This window comes from Gracilinanus agilis, chromosome 4, assembly GCF_016433145.1.
Source record: "Gracilinanus agilis isolate LMUSP501 chromosome 4, AgileGrace, whole genome shotgun sequence".
Lineage (NCBI taxonomy): Eukaryota > Metazoa > Chordata > Mammalia > Didelphimorphia > Didelphidae > Gracilinanus > Gracilinanus agilis.
The window spans coordinates 115945625-115965711 of NC_058133.1; the positions used below are offsets into that span (position 1 = coordinate 115945625).

At 36.4% G+C, this 20087-nt stretch overlaps 1 protein-coding gene across 3 annotated transcripts in view; it reads left to right on the forward strand.

Annotated features, from left to right (window-relative positions):
• Positions 1-20087, forward strand: part of HHAT (hedgehog acyltransferase) — a 601381-nt gene that overhangs the window by 65713 nt on the left and 515581 nt on the right. For all 3 annotated transcript variants that reach the window (XM_044672463.1, XM_044672465.1, XM_044672466.1), the window contains exon 3: positions 12690-12803. In XM_044672463.1, coding sequence (XP_044528398.1) covers positions 12690-12803 — 114 coding nt within the window. The remainder of the gene's footprint in view (positions 1-12689; positions 12804-20087) is intronic.

The following is a 20087-nucleotide window of genomic DNA, read 5'->3' on the forward strand; positions in this document are numbered from 1 at the left end:
CTTGGGGAAAAGCTACCAGGCTTAATTTGGGACTGGAGACAGGGATGAATAGATTAAAAGGTGTATAGAGAAGCACTGCCTTGGGAAGCTAATTTATGCTTTTACAAGAGTTTTTGTCTATTTGATATTGTTTAAAAATCCAGGCAATTTTATCTACTTGGTACTAATCAAAACTCTGAATAATCACCATCTGAAATTCCTCACCATGTAATAAAAACATACTCCAGATAACATAGACTTGAGAGTATAGAAAGGAAATGGGGCTCAAAAGAAGCTGAGATATCAAAGGCATACTCTTAAAAGGTAGAGACTGACCCCTTGTGGACTTTTAGGTGGTGACAACTCAAAAAGGAAACCCAGAGATGGAGATATGTAGAATTGTTCTTGTTTCGTTCTATCTTATTTATTTCTTCTTATATTACTCACCCTTTCCCCTAAGTTTTATTTGATGTGTTTGCATACCCAGGTTGTCGTTGTCGTTGTCGTTGTCGTCATCATCATCATCATCATCATCATCTATTGAGAGCGTCAGGAGTCATTTGGTCCAATGCCTTCATTTTAAAGACAGGAAAACTGAGGCATAGAGAGAAAATTGGATTTTACCCTGTTTGTGACATTTCATGGAGGTGCTGGTCAGCAACAGTCAGAATTCTGGTTCCTCCAATCAGCCCTTCTCCAAAGAGAGGATCTATAGGCTACAGGTCACCAGAGAGGAGGTTAAAAGCCAAGGATTAGGAGTGAAAGGAAAATTGATTGACACACAATTAGCTTGATATATTTATATGAACACAATCATATATACATAGTTTGATATATATGGTATTTTGTATGTATAATTTGATATACATAGACTTGATAAATATATATGATAGTTTGAAATATATGCATATTTTTGACATTTGTATAGTTTGACATTAACAGATAATACAGACATGTATATGTACACATACATATACACAACACACACATATGGATACACACACATACATATGTAGGACTAGTCCTTTATAGCTACACCTTGATATGGCTCTTTTGTCTTATCCTAGTTAGATTTATTATCTTATGTGTGTAAGCTATTTGTTATAGGACACCAAACAACAACAGAAAAAGGAGAGGCATTAAGTTACAGGTGAAGAAATGAATTGCTTTCTGCCTTAAATACAAAGAATTATGAAATGCTAATTAAAAAAATTGAATTTGTTAGCTAATTCTTAGAAGAAAATTAGGATTTTAATAGTTTCCTTTTCATCTAATTATATGCAGTATGTGTGTGTGCACAAAGTCTAGAGTTTTAAATTTTAGGCTTTAATAGCTTAAAATTGCACTAAGACCTTGGGGGAATACCTTGTATATATAGCGTCATATTGAAACTCTGGGAGCTGAGAGTCCCAACCTTGATTGACAGGTTAAGACCGTTGGACCTCAGAATGTTCCCAGAGGCCATGAGGAGAGGGGAGAAAGCAAAACAATAGGAATATATATTCCCCTTCTCTCTGTCTCTTTCTCTCTCTTTTTCTCTACCCCACTTCTCTGACTATCTTTGTCTCTCTGTGTCTCTGCCTCTTTTTCTCTGTCTTGTCTATCTACCTATCTATTTATCTGGTATAGATAGGCGATTTTTTTAGTAAAAGGTGAGGAAACTCTGTCTTCCAATGTAGTATGGTGCATTCTCCCAAGTTAATCATGGAGAGTTGTTGAGTTCCCTGAGGCATGAAGTGACTTGCTTAGGACACATAACCAGGATTGTCAGAGCCAGGACTTGACACATAGGCCTTCCTGGCTTCAAGGTAACCACTGTAGCACCATATAATAATAATATTAGGTAGCTTTTTATTATGCAAATAACAGAAATTGTGATATAGATGGAGGAGGCATGGAAAGAGCTCTGGACATTGAGCCAAGATTATCCTACCCCATCCCTAAGCAGTTGTGCCACTGACTTCTCTGGAGTCCCAGGTTCCTCACCTGTATGTCGTGCATGAAGGGTTGAATGAGATAATGCACAATAGGTACCAAGTGATATGGTGGATAGAGCCCTATCCTGGAATCAGGAAGACCTGAGTTCAGTTCTGGTCTCAGATATTGTATGACCCCGGACAAGTTGCTTGACTTCCATTTACCTCAATTTCTTCAACTATAAAATGGGCATAAAATAGCGCCTATCTCCTAGGATAATAATTGTAAAGAACTTAGCACAGTGTCTAGCACATACTAGGCACTATATAAATGCTAGCTATTATTATTATTTTTTAAACACTTCCCAAAACTTAGAATTCTCTATAAATGTTGTTCATTATCCAGAGAGTACTGGGTATGGAGTTAGGAGATTCCTCCTGGCTTTTTCCAGCTGTTTGACTGTGAGAAAGTTCTAATCTTCTTACAGACCTTCAGTTTGTAAATTTTATTTTTTCCTGGAAAACTCTTTGGTATCCTCAGCACTTATATTTTTAGGATACACTATGCAATTTGACAATTTTTAAATTGCTTTAAATTAACTATTAAGACTGTTCCCATCACCCAGATTGTGTAACCAAGGGCTTATCAGGAATTTATTTCTTTGTCCCAGCTTTATAGGTATTAGACATGTTCTTTTTTGATTCTAGAAGATAGAACTAGAAGTAATGGGTGTCACAGAAGGCAGATGTTAATTAAATATAAAGAAAATATTTCCTAACAATTATCTAGAAATGGAATGAGCTACCTTAGGAAGTAGTGAGTCCCCCATTCCTGGAGATCTTTTGTCAGGGGGAGGAGGGAAGGTTTATAAATACTTTTTGAGTTATTGTTAAAGGAGTACCCTTTCAGGTATGGATTAGATGAAGTACCCTCCACATTCTTCCCCAACTTCAACGTTTATAATATCCACATTTTGGTAGTACCTTTGAAATGGGAAAATGGAATTTCAGGATGGACTAGAAGAGTAGAAGAAATTTGGATTCTAAAAGGCTGATGATAAACATCTTTCTCTTCCATTGACAGAGAGATAGTGGACTCTTGACATTTCATATGTTGTCAGATGTAGTCATCAAGTCAGTTGGTTTTGCATAATTATTTCTTTGTTACCTCCCTATCATGAGAGGTGTTAACTGGAAACAAGAATGTGAAAGCACAAAATTTATCATAAAGTGCTAAGAAAAGGAATAAATAGAATATAGATTCCAGATATATTTGAACATAAATTCTTTATGAGTAGGGATTATCTTATTCTTCTTGTATTCCCCAAAACTACTATTTAGTAGATACTCAATTAATACTTGTTAATTGATTGATTTAACTACACCATGGGAGTCTAATCTACAAAGATTTGGGAGTAGAGAGTGAGCCCATAACTACATTTTACAGATAGTAGTTATTGTATAGCTTAAGAGAAGACTATAATACTCCCTAACTTTAGAGATTGTTGTCTTTTATTATATTCTCTTAAGTTGCTTCTTTTCTTCCTGTCATTCACCAGTCCCACCTGAACTGTAACTTTTGCCACCTAACTCAGTTTGTATGTTTGTGGAGAATATAGAAGAGAATGGGTGTGGTACACCCTGCCTTATTCAGTTTGTACTGGTCTCACTAATGTTTCACTATTGTTTGGCATTCTCTTCCACACAAGTTGTTGTTTGTCCTTCATTTTTTAAAAGAATTAATGACATTAAGGGATGATTTCTGATGTGAGTGAATTGGATTTAGGTGAGGCAGAGTTGCACAAAGTAGTTAATGTCACTCTTTTCCAGAGTCATCAAAGTCCAATGGCAAGATAAAAGCCAGGATGGCTGGTGATGGCCCAGTATGCAGTGGATGACTTTGGCATCTTTGATGTCCGGCCAAACTTTGTGCATGCCATAGTGGCTGCATCAACTGCTTTAATGTCCACTGGAACAAATTATTTGCATCCTCCCATTCCGTGGGGGGAAGTCTTCATATACATGGGGTAGACATCCTTTCAAGTTAGTAGTAGGTTTGAGGCTTATTACTCTCAACCATCTACTAAGAGAGTTTTACTGAAGTGTGGTCACTGCTCATGCTACAGCTTCTTGGAGAACTCTAGGTGAGCGTTGGGTGAAAGGTGGACACAAAAGATGGAGGAGCAGCCGTGAAAAGAATTGGCAGGCCCGACACCAGAGATCCTTGTCCTCCTTGAATACTCTGTGCACCCTTTCACATACAAGTAAGAATATATTAATTGAAGCCTTTGTCTTTAAGAGAAAAAAAGTGACATTTAGGACAACAGTTAATATCAGATAGCATTATGTTGACTCTGGAAATCATGTGCAGTTAATTTATTTAGCTCAAGTTATTTTAGAAACAACAAAGCATCTGGTAAAAGAAAAAGAAAACCCCTTCAATAATTGCTAAATGACTCATTTGTCAGAGTTCATCCACAGAGCAGCTCCTCCTTTATGCAAAATTACAAAATTAGTCTTCTTCCTTCTCTGGAGATTGGGCTTGCTCCCCATGAGCATTAGAGGAAACCTTTCTACATCTGAGAACCCTTTAAGTCTGTCTTTATATAAAAATAACTAATTTGTACAGTCTGAAATTTTGAGTTATTAAATAGATGGGCATACAGAATGGTGTTTAGGAATCCACTATAAGGAATAGCATACAAAAATGACAAGTATTTCTAGTTCACTTCTGGACTGAAATTGTGATCATGTAGCTTATTCTTGGGTGAAGAGAGCTCAGAATATTGCAGTGACAAGACTAGAGGCAGTGGTGGAGAGATCATTCTTCAATTCAGGGATCAGAGGAGGCATGATGGAGGAGATGATAGCTAAAATGATTCTTTAAAAAGGAAAACATTTATATAAACAGAGATAAAAAGGAATCTGGTACTATATATTTTTAGCCCTATTAGATATGATTTCTCATCTTTTACTCTGCAATACAGTGAAATAAGGCTTTTTTCTATTCCCCACAGAAAACACCATCTTCCATCTCTCATCTCATCTCATCTCATCTCAGTGACTTTGCCCTGCTATCCCCCATACCTGAAATGTATTCTAGTAGTAGTATTTCTGGATCAAAGGATGTATATAATTTACTAATATTTAATGTACAATTCAAAATTGCTTTCAAGAATAGTCAGGCCAGTTTTGAGCTCCATCAGTATAAATTAGCATGTGCCATGCTGGCATAGAATAGGCACTTAATAAATGTTTGTTGGCTTGGCTTGACTGTGACCGTTGACTTCTCAGTATGGTTAGAATACTATTAATAGTATACAATATTTTGTAAAATACTTTAAAGTTTTCAAAAATTTATATACCATTGTTTTATTTGGGGTTCCCAGCAAACCTATGATATAAATACTACAGGTATTAGTATCCATTTCACAGATAAAGAAACTGAGAGTCCAGGAGGTTATATAACTTGCCCCAAATTATAGCTAATAATTGTCAAATCTTTTTCACTTCAAGTCCAGTACTCTATCTACTGTGTTCAAATAGGCCAACCATGGAGGGACTATAGAAGGGAAAGTAGACTGAGAAAAATCTATTTAGGGTTGAGAATGCCAGTCCAAGTTGTCTGGAGTTTACCTTTTTGGCAATGGAAGCATTAAACATTTTTTGAATAGAATCTGGCTCAATGAAAGTGATTTGTGGAAAGATAACACTGGTGACAATGTGCATCAAAGATCTCAATAAAGTTTTGAGCCTTGGTGATCAGGAAGATGATGATAGAGATGGGACCCTAGGTGTCAGTTTTGGAGAAAAGATGAAGATCAGTTTTGGATAAACCGAACTGTAGGTCCTATCACATCACATGATCATCTGTTGGAGAACAAAGTTAATTTATTATAATGTGATAACATCTCAGGATATCACTTAAAGATGGATATCTATGGAGATAGATTGATGAAACACTTATTAAGCATTTTTTTTGTAGTAGTCACTGTACTAAGTGCTGGGAATATAGTCGAAACAAAAAAAAACCCCAATATTTTCCCTGCTTTCAAGAACTCATGTTCTGATGAGATAAGGCAACATATAAAGTGGGACTAGAGAGGGAGTGAGGGCAAAACTCATTGGAGATTCTATTAGATTTTAAGTTTCTTGAGAGTTCCTTGCCTCTTTTTATATCCCCAGAGCTTACCACAGTGTCTGGAACATATTCAGTGCTTAATCAATGTTTATTGATTGATTGATGGGGAGACTGTAGGAAGTGACATGGAGGCTTGATTCCTGGAAAAAGAAGGCAAAAACATTTGCCTATCTAGAGCCTAACTAATAAAGATAATTGTAGCTAATGGGCTAATGCTTATTGCAAAGGATAAATGTAACTTCTGTGAAGGCAGAGACCAGTTTGCTTTTTGTTGAAACTCAGTCTAGCCCTTAGCACAATGCCTACTACAAAAGTAAATATTTCATAATTGTCTACTGATTGAAACTCTTTGTCTTTCCACAAATCTATGCCTTTCTGATATTGGCAGTATTTTCTCTTGTAATTCAGAAAAGTTCAAATAAATTTCATGTAGCATATAGAAGTTATAACTCCACTTCCAAGACTTTAGATTTCCTTTGCACCAGTCAGGAGTTTGAAATTGGGATGCCAGCTTTCTGAACTTCAATGCTCATATAGCATAAGATTAGTGGGATCACATTGATTGCCCTCAAACATAGCCTTCCGGGTCCTGATGTACTTGACATATGTGATAACTTTGTAGAGCAAAGATGATTGCATCATTAAATAATCCAATATACACTTTAAAAAGTGATGGTGACAGAGAATTAAGAATAGCTAATTTAATGATCAGAAGATTAGCAAAAAGAGTATAGAATAATAGTGTTTAGTATGCTTTGAACTCCTTTATAAGGTGGTATATGGACATCAGTTCTTTTCCTTTCTCTAACTCTTGTTTTGTGATGAAGTGGATATACCTAGCCAGTAGTTTAGAATTCTGATCATTTCCTTAGTATATGTACACAAACCAGGAAAAGAAAGAACCTGAGGGTGGTCAAAACCTTATTTAAGAAATTGGACTGCCAATGTTTCTTGTAACAGCCTTGTGAACACCTGGGGTAGACTTGAGTCTTCATGGTTATCCTTCCTTTCATTTGGGAATCACAAAGAAGTGGAGGCTCTTTCCCATTAAATCCTGCAAATTATTGAGTTTCAGGACTAATCATTTCAGCTATATCACCCTAGCTATTTCAGACCCCATACCACAGCTTCTGCGGTGAGTGGGAACTCATGAATGGTTACTTCTAAGCCCTGGGAGAATCTGGGTCCTTAAAATGAGCTGCACAACTGGTGTAATTGACCACAGCTGCAGGATACATGTCTGTTTCACATGGGTAAGTTTCAGTAGGTGCTTTGGATTTTTGCCATGATGTCGTAATAGCCTTTTTTCATTCCATTGACTTGCACTTCTTGGTTATCTCAGGCTTTCTTCCAGCTGGAGGAAAAATTATGTGCTTATACTTATGTATAGTTTGAAACTCTTTCTACTTTCTTCCCTTTGTCTTGTTTAACATCAGCTTTGTTTATATAGCAGTAGTGGAAAGGGTCTTGATTTTGTAGTGAGAAAGACTAAAGTTTGGAGACTGGATTCTGATACCTTACTTCTTTTTGATTCAGTACCTGAAATCTCTTAGACTGTACTTTGCCTCTCTGTGAAAGGAAAACTCGGGCTGCCTGACTTGCAGGGTCATTGTGAAGAAAACTCTTCCTATAATTTAGGAGGCTGGAGATTTACTTGTGACTGAAAAATTCATCAACTCACTGCCATCCTGGTGATATCCTCTTCATATTTAGCCAGGCTAATTCCTGGACAGCAGAACTATGGTCATAAGATATAGTTGTAAGATTTAAAGTTGGAGAGGACTTCTGGAACCATCTAGTCTGTCATTTTGCAGATGAAAAAAATTTGAGATTCCAGGTGCTATGTGACATTTTTTAGGGTCATTTAGTTAATAAAAATCTGAGGTAGGATTTGAACTTGGGTCTCAACTGCAGAGCAACTAATATCATTCTTCCTTTCCAAGTTAGCTGTACTGACCAGTTCTGTTGACACTCATTGTGACTCATCGTTACCTTTCCAAACAGGTAGGAACTGTGGACATAGCCTTTGAGAACCCAGGACCATTCCCATACCATGATGGGTCATTAAAGTAGGACTTGGGTGAAATAGAACCTAACCAAAAGAGTTGTCATAAGGATCCTCTGTAAAGTGCTATACATGGTATTCCAGAAGACTCAGTGTAGTTTCAAGGTATTAAAGTTTTAACAATTATAACAACATGCAGGATGTTCCAAAAGTCCTTAAACCTCAATATCTTAATCTCAAATCACTTAAAGCTTTACTGATTTTTGGAACAACCTATATGTTAGCTATTATTTTTATTTTTATTGTTAAAATTATAATCATAATAATAGAAGTAACAGCACTAAAGCTTACTGCCCTAACATGAAACTTAGGGACTAAGGCTGGTGTCTTTGACTCCTGCCTGTCATAATTAGTATAGAATCTTGGATGAGTGGCTGTTTTTTTACATAGACTTTTAAACTTTGTATCTCTTTTCAAACTTTTATTTTGGAATCTCATTTTATAAGAATTTTTGCCTTTAAGTATCAAGGTGAGTCACAATGAGTGTCAACAGAACTGGTAAGTGAAGCTTACTAGAATAGTAAAAATGATATGAGTTGCTCTTCCTGCCCTTCACCCGCACCCCTTTGGGAAAGTTATCATTATGATTTTTACTTGTACCTTTGAAAAATGTGTGCTCTTCATAGGTGGCTTTGGATATAGAAATGCAGGTAAAAGCATTAAATGTTAGGATGTCATGTTGGGAATAATAAAAAAAGTTTAAAAAATAAGCTTTTGTGAAATTTTAAGTAAACGAAATCTAAACTTACTTTCTTTACATAACATCTTTTATAGAGAGGTCAATAAAATCCAAATGTTTGTATATTGCCCTGAGCTTCTAGAATCAATCACTATATAAAGAACACTTAAAATGTGCAAAAAGCATTGTGACAGACCAAGATACCAGATTTTACCCTTGAAAAATGTACACCAAGTTGAGAAGAAACACAAAAAGACAAATGTATAGATATGTAAAATGTGATAAATATGAAATGAAAAGTCCAATACAATAAGTTTCTTAAGACTTTTGATTAGAGAACTAGAGACAGAAATGATTTGGGAAGTTGCTGGAAGCTAGCCAGCTGCTCTAGGGGGTCTGGGAAGGTGTACCGTTTAGGCGAGAAAGAAGAGAGTCAGAGACACATTGGATTTGTGGAAGCTGTTCTGAGAACTTCCTGTGAATCTTTATTTTTTATATCTTTCTCTCACAGTCACACAAATGATGGGAAAATTTACATTTCAAACCCCAAATGGAGAATAGCTCAAGGTTATACCTAGTTGCATACGAGTTTTTTGTTGGGGGGTAAAAGAGGAATTACCAGCAGTCCAGTTCCCCTTGGGGGCGGGACAATTGAGTGGAAAATGGAGTGAGAAGAGCCAGAGACCCAGTAGGTTTGCAGTGGCTGATCTGAAGTGCTATCTGCTGATTTTAATTTTTATATCATTTTTCTCAAGATTACATCAATGTTGGCATGAATTCCATTCCCACCATACATCTTATCTTTGGAGACAATGTGTCAGGTGTGTTTGACGTATCTCTTGGGCTACAGTGGTGAGAATGTACAGGCTTTTTCATGGGAGACAATTTCTTCATATTTCATTCATTGTTCTTTTATATTAAATTACTATACCAAATCGGATCTGGAGGGTGGGGGAGAACTTGGAGACTGTTCTGGCCTGTTCTTGCAGGCATCTGTGTATAGGAATCTGAGTAAGAGATTTAAAAATTTTAACATTAACTCACCATATGCTGGTTTGTTGTGAAGTGACTTCTAGGGGAAGTTTCTATATTGTGGGGGTTTATTTTGGGATATTGAGTGGTCTGTGACTGTGGTTGTTCTTGCCATGAACCTGTATTGTTTTTCTATATCTTCTTTGGGCTCAATAAGGATACTGATTGCAATATTTTCAATGGAAGTGAATGTCATTGTAAAAAAAACCACATAGGGTAAACTGAGTGTGGAATTTCCATCCTCCTGACAACCTGCTGTGCTGGTTTGTCAGAGCTGGTGATGAGCTGTGCTAAATGTTACGGCTTTGATGGCTTCCTACAAGAGTTGGCACACAAAATGTATTTCTACATATAGATTATACTTAGTCTAAACAGTCTTCAAGGCTACCAAAACCCTACTTTATCTAAGTTTTATTTTAATAAAAAGAACCTTCAACATTTCAAAAGCGGATTCAAGTGTGAGAACTCTCAAATTTGGGGGGACAAGTCTAACGTGGGAAAGTAGTGAAGTGTGAGAATATTTTAGTTTATTTCATACTGTGTCTTTCAGACTTTTGAGCCAGAGAGGGAGAAAGATTAAACCAGCTTCTGCTATTTTCCTGAGAGCATAAACTATTAACTCATTAAATGCTGGTTTATTATAGAGTGTTAAAAGGAATTCTATAAGGGGAGTTCTATAAATTGATTTCTATAAAGGGATTTTATATCTATACTACAAAACTTGAGGCTATCCTTAAAATATAGATTATAATAATTTTAATAATAAGAAGGTTTGATCAGAAGAGAGTCACATAGAGGGGTCTGATTGGGTTATCCATCCATCCTGTGGCCCGATTTTCAGGCTGCAGGGATCAGTGTAGGGCTTTGTCATCTGCATTGACTCGATGGTACCCTGATGGGGGACCCTTATTTCTCTGAGGGGCTCTTAGCAGGAAGGCCTTGTTGTAGAAGGAGGGATTTGAACTGAACCTTTGAAATTTGGTAGATTGAAAAGATGGAGACTCTTTCAGGTGGTAGGGAGAACATGGACAAAAGTTTGGGAGCAAGATTGTGCATTATGCTTTTGGAGGGTCACTGTGGTGAGAGCAGAGGTCTTGTTTAAGGGAGCAATAGGATGCAACCTTGGAAAAGTGGCATAGGGTGAGATTGTGAAAATTTTTGACTATCAGATTAGAGTTTAAATATTATCTGATAGCCAGTGGGGAGCCCCTGGACATTTTTAAGCAAGCAAATGAGTAATGTGGTAAGATCAGTCCTGAAGTTGGTATCCAGGATGGATGGAAGAAGAGAAATGCTAGAGCAGGGATAGCAGTTAGAAAGCTCTTTGAGTAAGTACTTAATAAAAGTTAGCTCATTGATTGAATGAACTTTTAAGGGTTTTCTGATTATATGAAATTTCAGCACAGTTAGTATTATTTAGGGACTTTCAAACAAGTGTTTCTTCATGGAAAAAATATTTCCCTGATACTGGCATGTTTTTCCCTAGCTAGACTGTACCTACTATAGTTTGGTTCTTGTATGTACTACCCTGGGCTGTAATAGTGTAGACTAAAAAGGTTTGCTATTGAGAGGCAATGATGTCATAGAAAGAGTCTTGCCTGTGGAGATCAGACATTGGTTTTCTTAACTGACAAGTAGTGTGACCTTGAGCAAGTCATTTAAACTCTTTGATCCTCAGGATATTCACCTATAACATGAGAAGGAATGGACCAAATCACTTTTTCTGTGCCTTCCGTAGTCTACCTGTACATGATAGTATGGTAGAATTAGGAAAGAGGAAATAATGGGGAATGAAAGGCTAACCTTTATTTGAAGTCACTTTCTTTGACCCTGATTATGGGCAAGGATCCCTTGCTTTAATGTAGTGGGAAATTAAGTCTGAAACCCATGGAACTTTTGCTCAGAGAGGAAAGTTTGTCAATATTTTTACAGCCCGAGTCAATATATCTGTAGTTTGAAGTCCTTCTCTTATACTTGTTGGCTTCACTTTTTTAGGGAGGCAGTTTTCTTGAAGTAAATATTTTAAATGGAAAAGCATGAAGTTTGGCGAGCAAAGTTTTTCCTTTAGAGGGATACCTTTCGTCACACAATGAATCGGTTATGTGAGCAAGACTCTAAGGTCTTTTGAAATCTGCTCTTGTTAGACAGGATGTTAAAGCTGAGAGGGACCTTATAAGTCATTTTATCCACCTACTTTATTTTACAAAGGATAACACTGAGGCTCACAGAGGTAAATTAGCTTACCTAAGACCAGTCTTTTTGGTGCCAAGTCTATTGGCTTCCTGTTAATGCGACCTTATGGCAATTTCCCGAGATCCTATTTGATCCCGGTGGTCATAGGGAGTCCCTGGAGTTTATTAAGAGTTTTATTAAGGGTTTATTAAGCAACCTTGTGCTTTAGGAAGATCTTTGAAAGCTATGTGAAGGATGGACTGGAATGGATTCAAGTTAGGGTACTTGAAAATACTAAAACTACATTTCTTTAATTCTTTTTCTGTAATTCTGAGTTTTTCTATTTCTACTAGTATGACACATCATGGTATGATAAAAAGAAAATGTAGTTTAAGTCCTAAATGAAATACCTTGGTTCACATCCTGACTCTACTACTTTCTTAGTTGTGTGTTCTTAGGCAAGATAGTTAACTTTGATGACCCTCAAATTCCTCACATTTAGGGTAATGATAATCTCTGTATAATACAATCACTCTCTGGGATTATGTAAAGATTCAGTGAAATAATTTATGTATAAAGGTTATACAAATTGTGAAATTTTTTTTAGTGGAATATCCTGAACATTTGTATCTTGCTTCCTTCCAACCTTGCCTGCCTCCATGGCCTAAACAACCATGTAATGAATCCTTGTATTTACCCACTTAGGACCCTACTGACTTTGAATGGAGTTTCTGGATAGAATGGGGGAAGAAGGAGCTGGCCTGGCTTTTTCTTGGTCATGTGGCCATATCTCAAGTTGCCATGCTTCTCATGGGAAAGGTAAGTAGAAAAGTATCTTAATTACATTAAATAAGTTAATTAAATTAACAGAAGAAGTACAAAGAAATTCAGGGGGTATTCAGACAGGACAGCTTTCTTGCTGCCATGTTCCATTTAATATATACCTAAAAGTAGTTTAGTTTTTTATACCATCTTGTTTTTTCATCAGTTTTATGTATTGAATTCTTTTTGTTGATAGTTATTCTAACTTTAACATTTTTTTCAATTATATATGGAAACAATTTTTGGTATTTGTTACCAAATTGTGACATTTTGAGATTCAAATTCTTTCCCTCTCTCCCCACCCACCCCACCCCAAGATGGTTAAAAGTTTGATATAGGTTATACCAATGCTATCATGTAGTACATATTTCCATATTCCTCATGCTGTGAAAGAAGACACATATCACACATATACTACAAAATCTCTTGAAGGAAATAAAGTAAAAAATAGCATGCTTTGATCTGTAATCAGACTTAATTCCTTTTTTTTTTTGGCTGTGGATGACATTTTTTCACCATGAGTCCCCTGGGGTTAAATTTAGTCCTTCAAAGTTAATCATCATTCAGTATTTCTGTTACTGTATATACTGTTCTTCTGTTTCTGCTCACTTCACTTTGCATCAGTTCATTTAAGTCTTTCCAGGTTTTTTTCAATTCATCCAATTCATTATTTCTTATGGTGTAATAGTATTCTATTACAACATATACCACATTTTGATAATTTTTAAGTTCATCCTAAAAAAAAGATGAAGTTCAGTGTTTAGCATCTTTTGAAAAGCCTCTGTGCCTTGGAGAAATGAGTTTTAAGTTGGGAGTTAGTAGACTTAGGATTTAGCTTTGTGCTAGAGGAGAGGGAATTTGGAGAAAAACTGTAAAAACTAGGGTGGAAGACATTTATTTGTTATCCCTATAACATTTAGATTTCTCTCACATTTTAAGAATTATAGGGACTTATGTCATAAATTTTCTTTTGGGACTATGAATAAAACTTTAAGAGATGCCTTGTGTTTGTCTTTGTATCCACAATACCTAACACAGTGCCTGGCACATAGTAAATGCCTAATAAATGCTAATAGATTAAAATTGAATTGAATTTAGATTCTGTTACTTGGCCTGTATTCTCTCTAAAATCTTCCCTTTGTTATGTATGACTATGTATGAATCAACTTACATTTAGACTTTGTCTACCAAATGATCCATATAGAATCAGCTTTTTTTGTGAATCTGTATCTCATATATCAGATTGAACAATGGGGGTATGGGTTGATGGGAAGACTGGGAGCCAAGGAATCAGGATTAGAAGCTTGATATTTTCTAGTATCTGACTAGATTTCCGATCTTGGGCACATTACACATTTTTGGTCCTTATTTTTGCCTCAACTGCAAAATGAGGGGTTTAAAATAGATAATAACAGCCAACCTTCATATATATGGCAGTTTATATACATGTTAATTCTCCTAACAGCCCTGTGAAGGACAGAAGCATCTAGGTGGTACAATGGATAGAGCATTGGACTTCGAGTCAAACCCTGCCTCAGACACTTAATAGCTGTATGATGCTGGTCAAATAATTATTTTGTACCTGTTTCCTCATCTGTAAAAGGAAAGAGTTGAACTTGTTGACCTCCCGAGGGTCTCTTTCAACTCTAAATCCATGATCCTCTGATATCCATTTTAGAAATGAATTTCTGACTCGTTTATACTGCTGAGTTGGTAAAGGGTTAGAGGCAGGAATTCACTGTCTCTGAAGACAAACCCATTTACTTATTCTTATATTCAAGCCTAAATAATCCTTTCTGTACTTTGACCCAGGAATACCACTACTATGTCTGTATCCCAAAGAGATTAAAGATAAGGGAAGAACCTACCTGTACAAAAGTATTTATAGCAGCTCTTTTTGTGGTGTCAAAGAACTGGAAACTGAAGGGATGCCCATCAATTGGGGAATGGCTGAACAAGTTATGGCACATTCGTGTAGTGGAATGAATACAAGATGATTACAAAAAAAAGAAACAACCCTGGAAAGACTTCTGTAAAGTGATGCTAAGTGAAGTAAGCAGAACCAGGAGAACATTGTACACATTAACAAGAGTAACAACAATAATGTATGATGATCAGCTGTGAATCACTTAACTATTATCAAGGCAAAGATCCAGGACAGCTCCAACAGACACATGACAAAAAATGGATATCCATAGGTATAGAAGGAACAGAGTTGAAATGCAAATTAAAACATACCATTCTTCATTTTATTTCCTCCATGAATTTTTCTTCAGTGTAAGTTATATGCATCATTATAAAATATAATGAACATGGAAATATGTATAATATGATAATATATGTACAACCTATATCACATTACTTGGCTTCTTGGGGAGAGGAGAGTGTAAGAGGGAGGGAAAGAACATGGTTTGCAAAATGTCAGAAAACCATAAAATTACATTGACATGTAATCTGGAAAAAATTAAATTTAAATTTAAAAATATCTATAACAACTGCTGTTTTAATGGACAGTGTTCTAGCCTATCAAGATCATTTTCAGTCAATCGTTAGCCATCCCTCTTAGCCTTGTCTCATTTGTGAATCTGACAAACATGCCATATTTGCCTCAATTGAGGTTATATTTGTAAAGTATGTAGCATAGAGCCTAAGACACAGTAGGAACTTAATAAATGATTGTTCCCTAGTCGCCTCCATTTTCAGGTCATTGAAAACAATCATAATAGTCCAGGGAAAAGCACAGATCTCCAGGACCTTCCATCAGGAACCTCTTTCCAAGCTGGCATTGGCCATTCTCCCAGTTCCAAATCTACCAAGCAATACTACCACCCTCTCTGTTTTTCCCATTAAATAGTCAATTAATAAACATTTATTAAATTCTTGCTATATGCCAAGTAATCAATGAGAAGGTTACCCTCTAATGGGGGAGACAACTTGTAAAAAAGACATATATATATATATATATATATGTAGTGACAATGGTAGGCAATCTCAGAGGGAAGGGACTAAAAACAGGAGGAGAAGGGACCAGGAAAAGCTCCTTAATATGTGGGATGGGTCTATATATATATGTATATATATGCATATACATATATATTACACATAATAACAAATTTCTGTACAAATTTTCCTATCGCTTTCCCTTCCTTTTCCCCTCCCAGTGTTGGCAGGTGATTCAATCTGGGTTATACAAGTATTATCATGCAAAACACATTTCCATATTGTTCATTTTTGTGAGTAATCTTATAAAACCAAAACCCCCAAAGCTAAACTCAAATAAACAATTGAAAAATTGTATGCTTTGATCTGCATTCTTACTCCAACAGTTCTTTCTTTGGAAGTGGATAGCTTTCTTTGTCATAAGTCCCACAGAATTGTCACAGTTAATCATTCCTTGATATTGCTGTTACTGTGTATAATGTTTTCCTGGTTTTGCTTATTTCATTCTTCATCAGTTCATGAAGGTCTTTCTAACTCTTTCTGAAATCATCCTGTTCATCATTTTTTACAGCACAATAGTATTCCATCACCATCCTATACTACATTTTATTCAGCCATTCCCCAATTGATTGACTTCCCTTCAGTTTCCAATTCTTTGCTACCACAAAAAGAACAGCTATAAACATTTTTGTACAAGTAGATCCTTTCCCCCTTTTTAAGAATACTCTTTGGGATGCAGACCTAGTAGTGGCATTACTTGATCAAAGGATATGCATTGCTTTATAGCCCATTTAGCCATAATTTCAAATTGACCTCCAGAAAGGCTGGATCAGTTTACAACTCCACTAGCAATGCATTAGTGTCCCCATTTTTGCCACAGATGTGGAATGAGTCTTGAAGGAGGCCAGAGAAACTGGAGGCAGAAAAATAACATTTCCTTCTCTCAACCATCTGTTATCAATTGACCAACATATGTTTACTTCACCCAAATAATGTGCCAGTCATTGTTCTAAATGCTGGAGATACAAATACAAGGAAAAAAAAATATGATCCCTGTCCTTAGGAAGATTTCACTCTAATAGGGGAAGATAAAACATAAAAAGTTGAAAAGGATGGTGGTGGAGGGGAAGGTAACCTATAGCATGCATAATAGAGAATTCTAGAGGAGTGTAGCCTGGTGTGAAATAAAGATGGCTAGAAGTAGAGGTTTTGGGAGATGCCCTCCATCCTGCAGTCAGAGAGCACCCCAGAGACTGAGGGTATTGATGAATTGTGAATTCCAGGTCTGACGTGCCCTTAAAAAACAAAGATTCATGGAATATGATGGAGAAGTTCATAGAACAAATACATATCCTAAAAAATTGTCCTATTTCTTCTTTCAAGCCCTCTTTTATGTTCCTTATTAGCTGTCCTTGTTTTTATTCTATATACAATTATTTTAAAAAATCTAAATTGTTCAGTGACTACTCCTTAATACCTACTCTATGATCCAGTGGTGCTGACCTCTTTTCAGTACCTCTCACTGCATACTCCACTTTCCAACTTTGTGGATTTTCTCTGACTGCCCCCCCCCCCAATACCTGAAACTCTCTCTCTCCTCGTCTTTACTTTCTGGCTTCCTTGGTTTCTTTCAAGTCTCATTTAAAACCCCACCTCCTGCTAGAAGTCTTTCCTGATTCTCTTTAATGTGAGTGCCTTTTCTCCCATATTATTTCCAATATAATCTGTATTTTGTTTGTATGTATTGTTGCTGGTTCTCTTCCACATTAAATTGTTAGTTCTTTAAGAGCAGGGACTATTTTATTTACTCTCAGCACTTATCACTGTGCCTGGCACTTAGTAGGCACCTAACTAATGCTTTTTGTGCATCTGCAATGATCTCTTTAGGTAGCTTGACTGAATTATTTTTTAACAATTATTAACTGTAATTATTTTTTCTAGCTAGTACTTCTAATTGTTGCTGCAGCTCTGAGTTCTCTGGAGTCCCTATTGGATACCCTGAATTACCTGGATGATAGTGGGGGTGGAACAGCTTGTTTTGAATGGTGTTTAGCATTTAGTGATTAGGATCATCTCTGGTCCTAAGGGGAAAATCCTTCTTTTTCTAAGAGTCCCAAGTGTGAGCATAAATCTCTTTCTCCTCTAATACCTATGTTCAGAACTGTTTACTTCATGGTTGTAATTGTTTTCCCTCTGTTTTTTCCTCCCTATGCTCTCATTACTATCCTACTCAGAGCTTCCTTTCTCTGTCCCTGTCCTGCTTTTCCCATCTCTTCTGCCATCCTGGATACCCTGATTACCAAGTTCTTCTTGGTCCTTATTGTGTCCCTCTTACACTTTTTGCAGCTCCTGGCACTAACTGAAAAATATTTTTAATGAAGAAATAATCTCTACTGCTTTTCTCTTACATTACTGATTATAATTTCTCTTTTGTCCTTTGATCCACGGTTAACTCTAGACTTCTTCTCTTCCATTATCACCTAGAAGCCTTTCCTCTTTGGAAGTCCACTCCTTTTGTCTAAGTCACCCTGTTCACATCCTTATTGCTGCTGACCTCTTGGTCAGTTTTCCTATATCTTTAATACTTTCAGCACCTCATCACAGTCTTATTCTTCATCCCTATCTGCAGACATGACTTTGGGACGCATGTTGATGTCTTCTTAGGAAAATCTGGTGTCTCAGTCCATAAATCACCCCAATTTCTGGGATTTCATTCTATTTGAGTTATCTACAGAGAATAGTTATACCTTTGATCTCACCTTTCTTTCAGATTTATCCTCTCAGTACATACAGTGATCAAAGACTCCAAAGTATATCTTGGGGAGAGGAGGTAGCAGATATTATTGTCTTCCTTAGAGACAATTATTGCCCTAGAACTCCTGGAAAGCCAGGAAAACTGATAGAACATCACTGACACACATCAAAGATGGGAGCTTTTTTTATATAAAAAGGGAAAATTGGTGGGGATGCACATTTAGTCCTGACACCCTAACTAGCTGATATGAAACCAAGAATGCCTATGTGATTTAGACAGCTATTATGAGATCTGACCAATAAACTGAAGTGAACCACAGACCAGAAGAACTCCCAAATAACCTGTATTTATCCCTTCCCTTCTCCCACTGCCTTCCCTCTTACCATGGGGCTAAGATTAGATTATAAAAAAGAATATATGCCAGTAAAACTATCAGGGAAATATATTTCATCAATAAAATTTCTTTAAATTCTCTGACTTTGCTGCTAGCTTCCCACAAATGCACCCATTTAGAAAGCTTTTATTGCTAAATGTTGAGAGAAATAGACAGAAATTTATTACTTCTTCTTTTGTCTCAAAGCCCTTGCCACCCCCTAAACTAAAATTAATTTGATCTTTTGTGCCTAAAATGCATTTCTTTATTTTTAATTCAGTAGATTTTTATTAAGTGGTTGCTATGTGCAGAGATTGTTTTAAGACCTGGGGATACATATAAGCAAAATATATCCCTTGCTCTCAAGAAGTTTATAGTCTAATAGAGGGAGACAACATACAAAAGAAAGGTGTCATGTATCTGGAATGGGGCATGATGTTTCATGGAGTTAAAACTAAGTAGAACTGCTAATGGAAAATGGAGAGTTACTTTGAAAGTTCAGATCCAAGTTCTTTATAAAGGAAGGCATTGGGAGGAGTTAGTGTGCTCTATTCTTCATCAATTAGAGAGGAGAGGTAGCTGGGAGATTTCAGAAGATGTTGAGTACCAAAAACAGAGTCAATGAACTTGGTGATGAGATTTAAGGTGAAAATTTCTATCTATTAACATTCTTCTTTCTTTTGAGGACTCAATTTAGGTGTCAACTCCTATAAGAAGTGTTTCTTGATTCCTCCAGCTGAAAATGGTCCTTCCCTCCTTAAGTTTTCCTAGATCATTTTGTTTAGATTTTTCCTTTAAACACATAATATCCTCCTTTGTAGCAAACTTATTTGGGGATGTGTATATTTCTTTGTAGATGATAAGATACCTGAGGAATGGTATTGTGTCTGATTTCGTTTTTGTATCCCCAGAATCTAGCATGTTGGTTTGTCAGTGATAGACACTTAATAAGTGTTTGTCATATTGAATTGAAAGCTTGCATTAGGTTATGAAAGAAGTTACTCAGAAATCAAAATCTAAGGGCTTTTCAGTGTAAAAGGGGAGTGAGAAGAGGGTAGCTTGGCTTGGAGTTTCAAGGGGACCAAGAGATAAAGTATAAATGTCAGCAGAATAAATTACTTGATGAGGCTGCTTCCCAGAGGCTCTGACCTTTTTTTCATCTTTTCTCTCATGTTTTCTAGTTGTGGTTCTTGAGGGCACAGACATGTTGGGA